General features: G+C 38.6%; 1 protein-coding gene across 7 annotated transcripts in view; it reads right to left on the reverse strand.

Moving 5' to 3' along the window:
• The window catches only part of CNTNAP4 (contactin associated protein family member 4), a gene marked incomplete at both ends in the record, with an annotated part of 257,669 nt that overhangs the window by 104,050 nt on the left and 138,955 nt on the right, over positions 1 to 14,664 (reverse strand). For all 7 annotated transcript variants that reach the window (XM_081215455.1, XM_081215456.1, XM_081215458.1 and 4 more), the window contains one exon: positions 13,501 to 13,648. In XM_081215455.1, coding sequence (XP_081071581.1) covers positions 13,501 to 13,648 — 148 coding nt within the window. The remainder of the gene's footprint in view (positions 1 to 13,500; positions 13,649 to 14,664) is intronic.

Genomic DNA, 14,664 nt, shown 5'->3' on the forward strand with positions numbered 1-14,664 from the left:
TTACTCCTTGTTATATAGCTGAATGAATGTGCATGGCAAAAACATAACTCTGTGTCAAATACAAATAACGTGTTCTATGATAATTAGATTACAATAAATTAAGAAAAATTCCAATAAGACAGACTTTAAATGCTGACACATTTGGAGCCATGCAGTTATCTCTGAGTTAATGCATTGCTTAAAGGCATCCATCATTATAAAGATTTTATTTCAGATAAAGTCTATTTTTCGAATTAGCTACCAAGAGAATATTTTCCCCAATGAAGGTCTAGCCTGTGATACTTCAGCCTTCTATTTCTTTTCTCTCTTCTTCACTATTGTTGTTATTACATTATAATGGTCGTATTAGCCTTTCACGGCACCAAGAGCTTTGTGCCTGGAATATCTCCATCAGCAAAATGGGATAGTGAGAAACATATTAGACTATTGATGCCTAAAGCAATGGTATACTACTTCATCTCTTAAATGGAAGCCACTTGCCATTTTCTCTCTTACCTATTACATTCTTACTTCACAGGTATCACACTAAGTAGTTGGGCCCATTCATTCAATAAATATTTATTTAGCCTATCCAGTCTGAGGCCCTGTGATGGATGCTGAGATAAAAGAGGGATCAACACCAACATGGCCCTTGTCCTCATGGAACTTACATTCAGTGAAGATGGACAACAAGTAGCAAGTAAAAAAGTAAGTTCACATTCCCACCAGCAGTGCAAGAGTGTTCCCTTTTCTCCACACCCTCTCCAGCATTTATTGTTTCTAGATTTTTTGATGATGGCCATTCTGACCGGTGTGAGATGATACCTCATTGTAGTTTTGATTTGCATTTCTCTAAAGATTAACGATGTTGAGCATCCTTTCATGTGTTTGTTGGCAATCTGTATATCTTCTTTGGAGAAATGTCTATTTAGGTCTTCTGCCCATTTTTGGATTGGGTTGTTTGTTTTTTTGTTATTGAGCTGCATGAGCTGCTTATAAAATTTGGAGATTAATCCTTTGTCAGTTGCTGGTACAGCCACTGTGGAGACAGTATGAAGGTTCCTTAAAAAACTAAAAATACCATATGACCCAGCAATCCCACTACTGGGCATATACCCTGAGAAAACCATAATTCAAAAAGAGTCATATACCAAAATGTTCATTGCAGCTCTATTTACAATAGCCAGGAGATGGAAACAACCTAAGTGTCCATCGTAGGATGAATGGATAAAGAAGATGTGGCACATATATACAATGGAATATTACTCAGCCATAAAAAGAAACAAAATTGAGTTATTTGTAGTGAGGTGGATGGACCTAGAGTCTGTCATACAGAGTGAAGTAAGTCAGAAAGAGAAAGATAAATACCGTATGCTAACACACATATATGGAATCTAAGAAAAAATAAATGTCATGAAGAACCTAGGGGTAAGATGGGAATAAAGACACAGACCTACTTGAGAATGGACTTGAGGATATGGGGAGGGGGAAGGGTAAGCTGTGACAAAGCGAAAGAGCGGCATGGACATATATACACTACCAAACGTAAAATAGCTAGCTAGTGAGAAGCAGCCGCATAGCACAGGGAGATCAGCTCGGTGCTTTGTGACCACCTGGATGGGTGGGATACGGAGAGTGGGAGGGGGGGAGGGAGGGAGACGCAAGAGGGAAGAGATATGGGAACATATGTATAAGTATAACTGATTCACTTTGTTATAAAGCAGAAACGAACACACCATTGTAAAGCAATTATACTCCAATAAAGATGTAAAAAAAAAAAAAAGTAAGTTCATAAACCATTACAGACCATAACAGGCATTCTGATCAAGATTAAAAGAAGCCTGGGGTCACTTTAATTAAGGTAGCTGGGAAAGCTCAGTTCTCAGGTCTAGAAACCTGATGCTAAAGCAGATGGTAATCAATAATCTTCTTACTCTTGTCAGTCTTCAAGTCCTAAAGTTGTCCCCATAAAATAATTACTCTTATTATACTTAATTTTAAGATGGCTAGACATTCTCCCAACACATTCTCTCATTCACTATCATGAAAGGAAGCTCTGAGGATGCTGAGAAACTCCAGTGGCAGTCAGTAACTCAGCTCTCAGATTTCACATGCAATGTGAACAATACCCTTCGGGAAAAAAAAAGCTAAATATAATTCAGAATATAAGTACAATGTCAGTACGGGGAAACTTCAAGTTATATCCATGTAATATATGTACAAGGATTCCCATAAAACAAAGAAATTCAGGATGGTCCCTAACAGTATGACTTTAGATAGAAAACTCACTTATAAATGCTATTTACAGAACTTATCTGATATATAAAAAGCATGTGATTTTAAACAATCATCATAAAACGTTGTGCTATGATAAATACAGTTAACGATATAAAAATCTGGAACTATCTGAGAAAAAATAATCTTTTGAGAGACAGAGGGAGAGAGAGGAAGAGAGAATCTGAATTTTCTCCAAGGATGCTGGTGGGAGAAACAGGTCTCTCTTGAAACTGATATTACCACGGTTAAGAAAATTGAAAAAGCTGGAAAATAAATCAAAGGAATAACTTCATGTCCTCTCAATGTCATGCTGGAGCTTTTTAAGAGAAGCCCATCTAATTAATTCTAGGTGAATTCACAAATATCTTATTTTACTATTTATTACTGATGAGGGACAGTCTCTAAGTTACATGTTAATTTATAGTTTTATTTTGTTTTGTTTTCCCAGTAGAGATGCAAATAACTTCCGTCAGATAGAAAATATATCCCCAAAGGTTATGGTTTTATTGCCCTGTTGGACATTAAACATTTGTGTACTTAACCTAGTGATAGTAATTCAACATTCTTTTTTCCAGCTTTTAGGAACCACTTGCATTCTTGGCCTATGGCCCCTTCCTTCTTGAATAGGACCAGCATCATAGCATCTTCAAATTTCTCTCTTTCTCATTATCTCTCATGTTTGCATTCACAGTCACATATCCTCCTCTAACTCTGATCCTGTCACCTCTCTTTTATAAGGACCCCTGTGACTACACTGGGTCCACCTGGATAATCCAGGATAATCTCCCCAACTCAAGACCCGTAACTTAATCACAACTGTAAAGTACCTTTGTCATGTAATGTAACATATTTACGGTTACAGGGCATTATTCTATCACAGCAAGTTACCTGCCCTCTTTGTCCCTGTTCCTTCATCTGTAACATGGGAATAATAGTACATTCTTTCTTTTAAGTGGAGTATAGGTGATTTACAATATTTTGTTAATAACAGTATATTCTTCATAGGTCTGTTGTATGAATGCATATCTACACAATTTTTGGAAGTTGCTAGCATATAATTAGAATTCAAAAAATGTTAACTACTATTAATGCTATTACTTATTAGAATACTGGGCAGGGAAAGAGGGGTAGCAAAAATAGTTTAATAAATACATTTGGTGTGTTTATTTTTTAAAAGTGGACTCTAAAAAATAATGAATTTCTGAAGTGCACAAGAAATGCTCAATTACCAATGTCATTGCCAGGTTATGCAGCAAGAATGATTTTGAGCCATCTGTGGGTTCTGTGGCTTTTTCTCTGTCTGTCAGCAAATGCCTGAGCTGACTCACCACGGCAATTGTCGGTGACCTGAATCCTCCTCAGTGAATACCTCCATCTCAGATCTTCTCATTTATAGCAGGAAGCAAGGAAAGAAGTGGCTCACAAAGATTGCAGGCCCTACTCTCATATCAATTCTCCCCGTGACCCCGGGAAAGAGGTATAGCCTGCTTGATTTGCATGATTCAGAAATATAATCTCCCGTAGAATAAAGAGTTTTCTGAAAGAAAATATTCCTATTTCTTTCAGGGAGTTGTGTGAGAAGTGGAATTGCTGAAACATGTATCCTGCGCTCCTTCTGCAGCACATATTTATGGAGACCTTCCTGCGAACACAGTGGAAGACACAGTAATGCATAACACGAAGTGCATTTTTTTCCCCAGGAGCTTACGGTCTAGCGGGGAAGACACACGTCCCTGAGATGTGATTATTCATGCTTCACTTCTGCATCAGGGCTGGGTCCCGAAAGATTTCTAACACGTGCAGGAGGAGTTGAACCTCTCAGCCTCAGAGAAGGATGTTAACTAAAGGGAAGAAATGCTTCACCTCCGTGAGCAGCAAACTGCTTTTCTACCTCTGCATGTTTCACATGCAAACACACTCCTCATTGTCGTATCTTCCACTTGACCCAATACCGTTCCCTCTCCCTTGCATCCTATCCCTGCTCCAGAAGTTTGAGGCTTCTCCAATTGTGAGGGGTTGCCATTTGAAAAAGCAATGTCTTCCCCACCCTGTAAGTGAATTACTAAGAAAAACATATCCAAGAGCATGATTTCTCAAATTGGGGTCCATGGTCACACCACATGAGAATCACCTAAGGAGAATCTCTTGTGGCCTCCATAAACATTCAACAAACATCCTGCATTCTGCCTGATGTCCGCTAATTTAGAATCTCTGAAAGACAACCCAAGAGTATAGGTTCCTGAGTGATCCTGAGGCAAACGACAGCATAAGGGTTATTTGACAAGCAGAAGAGGTAGCTTACAGAAACCTGTTCTCTGAAAATGAACAACCTCATTGCATACTGAATTGTACCATGGAAAACAAAATTGTTTTATTTATCTATACCATAGGTGGTACTTGCAGAAAATTGTGGAGGTGGTAGTGACTTGTCCCTGAAACGTCTTTCAGGGAGAAATGGATTCTGTGAGTTAAACCATGAATCATAGCATTATTGATGAGATCAGTTGACTAAGAAACTTAAAAGAGAAAAATTGGAATAGAAAATGCATGAAATGGAAAACAAATCATTAAAAATAGAAAATTCACTTTATTGAAGGTCATGAAAGAGTTCTTGAAAAAGACATGAGACTCTTCTAATAATTCTTTGGGAATCATCCCAAAAACACAAATAGAAAAAGAGTGCTACCACTAGAGAAAACAGCTATGGACCAAACTCTTCTGGGCTAAATTGAATTCAGTCTTAAACACTGATCATACTGCCTCTCTATTTAAAAATTACTACCTATGAATCACTAAACAAACAGAGGTCCAATTTTGACTTCTAAAAAACATTAATCAGACTGAGTCACTGTTAAACTATTATATAGTGAAATATTAAAACTACAGCATGATGTATAGGCACGTGAGATCTGCATTACAGAATTGTGCTTTTAAAGAGATGGAGAGGAGAGACCAAGCACTTGAGAAATCAACAGGAAATGGGTTGTTCTATTTTTGCATAGTAGCATAAAAGAACATAGAATGATTTAAGGGACTCTTAGGTTTAAAACAACTAAAATTAATATGGTAAAAAGGAAGAAGGCACAGGATCAAATGCTGTATATAACCACAGGGAAAAGGTGACTTTACTATCATGGCTTTAAACAGACTGAGTTAAGGTCAGTGATAGACTCCAGGAGGTTATGGGGGCAAACATCATCACGGCCACTTACATATCAATTTAAATTAACCTTTTAAATAGATTTGAAATCGGTAACATCTACTTCATCAAGGATGCTGGAGTGTATCATTGGAGGATGTAAGCTGGATTTCTGTTTCTAATATTTATTTGTTATTTTTGTGATGTCACAGAAATCACTTAAATGCCAATTCTCAATTTCCTTATTTGGAATATGTGGAGAATAATTCCAACCTTTCATGCTATACCAAAAAAGCTGTTGGCACCCGAGGGAAATATCAAAATGCCTTGACAGTTATTATTTAGTATGCTATTATTCTCATTTTAATAATAACAACTTTTGAAATTTCGTATGTTCATCTCGGAGATATTTCTCTTTTCATCAGTTGCTACTGCTTGAGTATAATAAATTTGGATGTTTGCATATGTATTCATTTTTTTGGTTTATATCATGGCTAATCAGATACTTTTCTTAATACCTCCACTTAACAAATAGTTACTGAACGTTTACTGTGCCAAGTTCTACAGTAGGAGGCTGTGTAACAGGGAGCACATTCCATCCTCATGGATCCTCCAATCAGAAGGAAAAGAAAGACATCACACAACTCATCCCATCTGAACAGATGTTGTTACACACTGTTAAGTGGAACTTGAAGGGAAAGGACAGGGTGATATCAGAGGTTTGAGCAGAAAGGTCTAAACTAGGTTGTTGATTAGGGACGACACCTCTGAGGAAATGATATTTAAGCTGAGTAGATCGCCACCTATGAGAACACCTAGGGTCAGGAAAGGAAGAGGAGGTGGGGAGGGGGAGAAGAGGGTGAGAAGAGCTGGGAGGGTGGGAGAGTCTGGAGGGGGACGGATGGTGTGGCAGAAACGAAATGGAAGAGACCAGGGAACTGAAGTACTGGCAGATCACCTTGACCCTGTGAAGGCGTGGTTCCAGGTTTTTCTTGGACAGGTCTACTTAGGATTTGTCCTTAGTCGCAGGACGTAACAATTGGTCCTCAGTTACGGTGTGTATTCCTAAGGCAATGCCTTTCTGCCTTTTCGGGTAAAAGCCCGAAGTGTTTAACAAGTCCCTCTAAATTGGCAGAACTTGGACTCCAGAGGTATCCTTCCCAGAACTAGGCAGATGCTGGATGAAGTCCTCAGGACTTGAATCTCCCAGCTCTTGCTATTGCCTGGTGCATAGTGGGCATGGGCAAGTCAGGAATCAGGCAAGGATTTAAGGGGAATGTGTATGCAGGAGTCAGGGCTCTCCCTCTCTGACACCCTCCTTTTCAGTATTCCACCCTAAATTTCTAATCACTCTGGCAACCTTGAACTCTGACCTCTGTCTCCTCAGCCTAGTAAAATCTGGCTACTTGCTGCTTGAGTATTATGATGTTCTTAGGAAAAAGTCAGTTAAATATGGATCTCCAGGAGTTTGCTTTCCATCTTTCAAGAATCAAGTCCTCTCAAGCTGCTGCCTGTTTTGAGTTGAATTTCAAAGCCCTCAAGCATTTTTTAAAGTGTATTTTATCCAGCCACTATAATTGCTGTGGGCAGCAAGATAGTCCAATAAAAGCTACTCTGTTATGACTGGTACCTAAAAGCAAATCTCTCTCTTTTTGTAAATTTTATAACTATTGACTTGTCCATTAATTTATTTAGTTTTGCAAAATGGGCATATACTGATTCTACTATTCCTTGTTTATTTATATAAATATAACTTTAAAGAAAAATCCCCTCTAATCTTCTATTTGATTAACCTTGAGGTACAGATTACATAGCAAGAGTAGGATAAATGCTTGATGTTTTCTCTTCATTTATTAGCTTTCAAAATAATGAGTCGATTCCTTAATAGTTCTCCTAGGTGACCAATGAGGTTGTTTTTTTTAGTATTATCATGAACCCATTCACTTAAATATAGTTAATATGTTTCAAAACTGCAGTTACTATCTTTATTGATGCTAAAATATTTCCATCTTTGGTCAGTGAGAGCCCCTTCAGTCGGCTGAGTTCTTTTGACATTATTCTGGTGGGTTTTCATAGTCTCCTTATTTTCTGGCATTCTAAAAGCTAACCTCATTTTAATTTTAATATAACTTCACGTATCATCAAATTAAAATCTTAAGACTGCAAACTTTGCAAAGAATTAGAATTTATCCACTTTGATTTTAGGCCAACATGAATCCATCTTCTTTTTAAACTCTGACATAAAATAGGATCCCTCAGCTACAGCATTAGCTGATAAACAATCTGAGAGCAGGGACTGTATTTAAAGCACCTTGTCAAGATTTTAGCAGTTAACATGTTGGAGCTGCTTAATAAGTAGGTATTGGATTCAACCACAACTATTCTTTAGGGTAAATCTAACACATTTCCTGCTTTTCCTTTTTCCCCAACCCAACAAGCGGTGTGAGAGGGCTGCATCCTGAGTAGACAGAAGGCTATTACTTACTTACTTTTCTTTCAGTGATTTTTCACCCAGATAAACAGTTGTACTTTTCACGTTACTTTCTTATATTTCCTATTAATATATTTTCTAAACAGAAATCTACAGATGTAAGTAGTTCCAGCTTCCAGTATTTTTTACACCATGAAATACATACTCTTATTTTAAGTGAACATGAGTTTTGTAATTTCTGACTTATTTCCATTTACTAAATAGAATCCATAATTTTCTCTCACACAGTCTGCATTTAAGCAAATAAACATAATAGTGTAACACTTCTGTACGTTTCTTCTCTGCCAATCCTCTCACTCAGTTTTCCCTGTGCTCTATGCCTGATCTTTAATGGACTGAATATGACACTTGGATGACGGGAAAAGCCTTCCTGAAGTTCCCCAGACCTGCCCCCATTCATTCATCTATCTGTCCAGAGGACTAATAACAAAAAAGGACCATCCGATTTCAATACAGTATAATGTGTGCATGATGGGATCAGGAGCAGAACAGCTGTTCCAGGAGCAGAACACATCCTCTGACCTAAACAGGAAGTACTAGAGAAGTTGTCAGAAACAGTGATTTCTATGCAGAGAGAAGACAATGAGTAAAAGAATTATCTAGGTAGGGGAATGAAGGCTAGACGTGTGGTGATCGCCCCATGCTTCATGAAAAGATCCTAAGACTAGAAAAATCATGAAATCACAGCACTTCAAAGAAACTGTAATTATTTCACTACGGCTGGGCAGTTGGATGCTTTCATTCTGCTGAGGATGAGGAAGGAGAGATTGTGGATCGCAAAATCAGAGTGTTTACACAACAGCTAGAGAAAAGAAACTAAGAATCTATTATCAGGGCGATTGCTTCAGCAATTCACCCACCATTAACCATTATCTCCTGCGGCTTAATTGCTACTTCTTAAGCACTCCTCAGACTCACTCACTTGCACCCAGTTATTTTCCTTTCTTGCCTTTGTTTACCATTGTTTACCCTTTGGGATACACTGAGCAGAGTAGTAGTTCTTCACCATCAAACACTGTCTTTTCTTTTTCTTTCTTCCACAAGTTATTTCCTTACCTACACCTCTTGTCTAGATCTGTAAACGTGTTCACAGTGGCTATGGCCAAGACATCTGAAATTTATACTTTCCCTTTGAACCTGTAAAATTTAGCTTCTGCTTCTCTCATTACTCAGGAAACAACGTCAGGTTTACCGACATGAAAGGAGAACATGCTCTTTGATATGGATTTTCCATTCACTTGATGCTCCTTCATAACAAGTTACTGTTCTAACTCAGGGTTTAATAAAACCGTGTGTGGTTCTCACAACAGCCACCTTCCCAGCAATATTCACAGGGCCAGCTTGCATCTATAACTTCAGCCAACACACATTTTAGGCACAAGGGGCCGGGGGGGTCTGGCATAAAAATGCACACTACCTGAAAAACAGTATAAAGGACCTGTTTTAATTATGACAGAAATGCATTTCTGTTTTTCAAAGACATGAGTAGTTGTACAAACATAGCTTTAAACTTTATACTTTTATTACCAACAGTAAGTGGAAAGGTTATGATTTAATAACTAATGATATTTTATAGGTTTCAATTCTGTAACTTCACCCCAGAGGGTGTGGAGTTCCAATCTTCCATATTTCACAGTCACTTAAACTCAGCGATGGAATGAATTCTCTCTCCTACTCCCTTCCAGAACTTATTTGTTCCTAGTGCCCCCTCCCAGTAAATGACACCGCCTTCCAGACAGCTGTTCAAATCTAATCACTCAGTGTCCCCTCACATACAATCACTGAATTCTCTTGATTCAATAGTAGCCTCAGCATACTGTGAATCTGATTCAAGTCAGGAGAACTCTCTCTCCTCAGTGCTCATCCTCTAGCTTGAGACTCCAGCTGTCACTTGCACAAAGGAGTTCAGAAGACTCCCAACTGAGCTGCTGCCGCTAATCTGTACCCCTCATTTCAGTCTGAATGACCATTCTCAAATACAAACTGATCCCTCTAAGCAATCCTCATTCCCGTTCTTGACTAGAAGACACCCCTTCTTGGACCATTCTCCCAGCCTCTCATGTGAAAACATCTGCACCTTAGTTTCAAAACCTACTGCCATAAACTTTCTCATACTAACCTCAATTTATCAATCACGTTATTCCTAACACCCTACACTAACGCTACCATATTTTGCATTGAGTTTGTGTAATTTTTACGACATTGCACATTCTCATCTTTAAGAAAAAATATATTACTTTCACTTCCTCCCTATACCCAACAGCTAGTAGATTTCTCTTTCAGCAAGTGTCAATAGACATTTAAAGGGTGAACACATGTATGATTCATCAAGAGTACTGGTTTTGGAAGGTGATGGATCTGATTTTAAATCCTAGGTCTAACACTGGCTATGTAATCCCAAAGTTCTTAATTTCTCTAAGTCCACTTTTGCCCGTGTCAGGAGACTTGAAGCACCCTGGTATACAACATTCTTGAGTGAGCCACTTAGGCAAAGCCCACCCAAAAGTCATATTAACTTGGTGCAGGCAATGGGAACACACAAGCTGGCAGGTTGGATGCAGTCCTCCAGGCCTTCCTCAAGCTCACAAGAGGCTCACTTCATTGCCGGCACGTACAGGTGTGCTGGGACTGTGATCCACGAGAACCCTGCTCATGTCGCGCCCTCCCACACTTTTCCTTTTTTTAAGGACTGCGGAAGAATGGTCTTGCATATCTGGAGAAAATCCAGTCTGATCTTGGATCTGGGCTACTCAGGAGAGCTGCAGGCAAAATCTTGAGCGGGCTCCTTTTGCTGACCTACAGTTCTTCCTTTTGAGGGCAGGGGACACTGGTGGTCTCAGCTATTTCTGTGCCTGACAACCCAGAGCAAGAAGCCACAGGGGTCATTCAGCAGACCATAAAATGGTAACATCCAAGTACCTACTTCACTGTGTTGTTAAAATGGTAAAAAAAAATAGTACCTGACACATATTAACTGTTCAGTAAATGATGATTAAATAGTATCATGCTTTAGTAAACTAATATTCTGCAAGGCTAATGGTACGCAGAGGTGGAGAATAAGAGTGTTGACTATGGTGTAATTGAGGAATTAAAGTCAATTTGATCAAATACATTCCCATAAGGCATTCACACCCAACCCATTTTGAGGTTATTTTCGGCCATCTGTGAGAGTATTTTTCCATTAAGTTCATTTTTTTTCACTTTTATCCAAAATTATCTGACAGCCATTTTACATTGAATCCTGCTGTATCATTTTACCATGTGTGTTTATGTTTGAGTTTAAAATGTTGGCTCTCACTATTGACCCTTCAACCGTGGGTCCATGAAAAAAGGAGGTTGACTAAGTGCCCGGATGATGTGCTTACTCCAAGAGACAGCAGATGAAGTCACAGCAAAAAGAATGTTTCATGGGGTTGTGGGGCGGGGAGGGGAATCTGAATTATCATCCAGCACGTGGCAGCAGAGAACTCAAAGGAGCCTGCACCCCAGCAGTCACTTCATAGGGACATTACTGTGGGAAAACAGCATCAATAGCCTTGTTAAACTAACGTTGAGTTTACATATGAGATCGAATGTGTATTAAGTGTGTGCTGCTGGGAAAACTGCTTAATATTGCTAAGACTCCATTAGATGGGTGATTTTTAGGATTAAATTAGTATGTCTATAAAAACTATTATCTGATGCAGAATAAGTGCTCAGTAACTGTTTGCTATTATTATACAGTGATAAATATTTTGCAAGGTAGATGCTCTGAATCAGTAACTATAAATATGAATCGTTTTGGAGTTTGCTTTGCTGATTGTCCATCGTGTGGCACGGGCTTTATTAAAACTCTACGATCCAAAGACAAATGAGACTGACTGTCCAGATTCTGTGTTCCAGAATCACAATTTGGGGTGGGACGTTTTTTTTAAGGATGATTTTATTCAAGTGGGATCGTTGTAAAGGGAGGAGCTAACACATACCAGGAGCAGCTGTGCTGAACTGCAGAAGCCAAGAAAGCTAGAAGGGAGTCAGGCAGATGATGAGAAGTAAGGTGCCCATGGCTCATCTCTGATTTCACAGCTGGAGGAGGCCTGAGAATAAGCTGGGGTTCTGGAGTCTGGCAGGCTTGGCTGCAAACCCAGCTCTGTAACTTCCTATCTGGGTGGCTGGAACAAGTCACACAGTCTCAACATCGAATCTCTAAGCTCCAGCTTCTTCATTTGCAAAGTAGGGGAATGGAACAAGTTACCTAATAATATTTATCTGGACTTTGTTTGGAATTATAAACTAACTGGTTAATATGGTATCAGACATATAATAAGCACTCAAGAAAAATTTGTTATGTCTAGAATTATAAAAATTAATCCTATTAACATTAGTGCTATTGCTACTAATACTATTATGACAATTCTGTCAACGTGGTTTCTCTGTCTGACACAGGTAGACAACTTCAACAAGCTGCCTGCCCTCTTTATGACACACCTTCCTTTTACATAAATAAAGTGAACCTGAAAAAGTGATGAAATACATGTGAAGAAAGCTTTAGTGGATAAAAAAATAAAGGTTTACTAGAGGAATAAGGATGCAGTGAATTGAACAGTTATGGGTTCTCTTCCAGATTCTTCTGTGGAGTAAGTTGTGAGACGCTGGGCAAATTACTGACTCTCTCCAAACCTCAGACTGCTCGTCTGATAATTGTAGATCATGTTAAATAATGACAGGATGGTGTGGCTTGAGGTGGGCTACCAAGAACTCTCAGGTCTCTGTCCCACAAAAAGGCATAATAAAATACTTCATTAAGGGCTTCCCTGGTGGCGCAGTGGTTGAGAGTCCGCCTGCCGATGCAGGGGACACGGGTTCGTGCCCCTATCCCGGAAGATCCCACATGCCGCGGAGCGGCTGGGCCCGCGAGCCATGGCCGCGGAGCCTGTGTGTCCGGAGCCTGTGCTCCGCAACGGGAGAGGCCACAGCAGTGAGAGGCCCGCGTACAGCAAAAAAAAAAAAAAAAAAAAAAAAATACTTCATTAAGAGGAGACTAAGTGAAATCTGTGGTTTCTATCTTTTATGTGAAAGTACTTCAAACACATCTTACATTTTGGCAGGGGTCTTTACCTTTTCTATGAATTTATGCACAGGGCATAGCATATTTATAAGTGAGTTTCATGGCATATTATTTTTAGGCTGTAGAGAAAAACATTCTTTGGTCTCAAAACAGATGATTGGTTTTACTAAATGGGCCACTGTCTTTTATTAAATTTAGGGTGCCCAAATGAAACATCATCACATATAGTCTATGGGGGACATTCTAATATTTAAAAGTTAAGATCTGGTCAAAAATATCAGATTTGGATAAATGGATTCACATATGTCTACAAACATGTATCTCTATCTATCTATCTCTGTAATGATTTGTCTATCTGTAAAATGCTTCCATTTCTGATTTAAAATATAGAAGCTGAACACGTAAGTCAATATTGGCATGTATGGGCACAAATAAAGCTTCCCATGGAAACTGCTCCCATTTTTATGTCTCTTTACATAGCTCTTAAATCCATTTCAGCATACAGTTTGGCTTTTAAAACATCTCTTTTGATATCTATTCCACTGTGTTGGATAAACAAACACTTACTATATGCACATCCAAACACCTCGATTCGCATCCCAATTCTGCCCCTGGGGTTCCACTCTAAAGGGATGAAGCGCAGAAATCTGGCTTTGATAGAAGGCTGGAGTCTATAGTACACAACACTGTCTGCATTTGCATTTCCTGAAAATCCCTAGAAGAAAAGAAAAAAGAAGGAAATCAATGTACCTGGAGAAGATCTATTTCAGTTTGTCTCCTACAATGTCAACAAGCAATGTATGATTTACTTTTTTACTATAAAATGGCAACCTTCTTTAAGAAGATCATAGTGTTAACAGTTATACCATAACGTATCTTCATCCACATTAGTTACTATTGTCTAAACCTCTTTCTATCTAGCAGTTTAAATTCCATCATCTGCAGCAAGCCAGCTTTCAACTATGAAACCCCCAGTAAAGTTTGTTTCTATAAGGTGCAGACGAAACATAAAAGTTACTGACATTGTGAACCATGAGAAATACTGAGAACATCTTCTTCCTGTATTCAAAAGCTAGGGTCTGATTCAGCATAGAAGTTGCTCACATCATGGATGAATGAGTAAGGTTACGACTTGTTTGTATTGTTTCACTGTATCTTACTCAGTAACATAAATGAAAGCTATCACCAGACATTCAAGTCAGAGCTACACTCTGAGAATAGGTTGTTAAACTTCATTCACCACAAGGCTGGATACACACCTTAAAAACTGTTGTTGCGTGTCACTTTTATTCAATAAAAAATAATAAAATAAAAGCACCTGTATTTAAAAAATTGTTAAGGGAAATTGGAATCAATAAGAATCTGGAAAGACCTGAAATTAGACTTACAGATTTTAGATTTGAAAGCTAGAAAGACCATAGGAATGATGCTGAGCTAGCGCCATCAAATTGCAGATAAGGAAATTAAACGTCAGAATGATGAAAAAAAAAATCTCCGGTGTTTGCAAAACTATTATATGGTATGACCAGGAGCTATGCTCCTTCCACAGTATCAGGATGCATCTACCTAACATATAGCTCACCTGCAAAACCCACATCTAAACAGCTTTTATTTTCTCCTATGAGACATATGGTAAAGCTTCATATGTGAAAAAGTTAGGATGAAGCAGTTGTTCTCAATAATTGATATTTAATTTTTATTTCAGCTTCTCCTCTTCCACCTCTTCCTTCC

Source organism: Mesoplodon bidens (assembly GCF_964165515.1).
Source record: "Mesoplodon bidens genome assembly, chromosome: 18".
Taxonomy (NCBI): Eukaryota; Metazoa; Chordata; class Mammalia; order Artiodactyla; family Ziphiidae; genus Mesoplodon; species Mesoplodon bidens.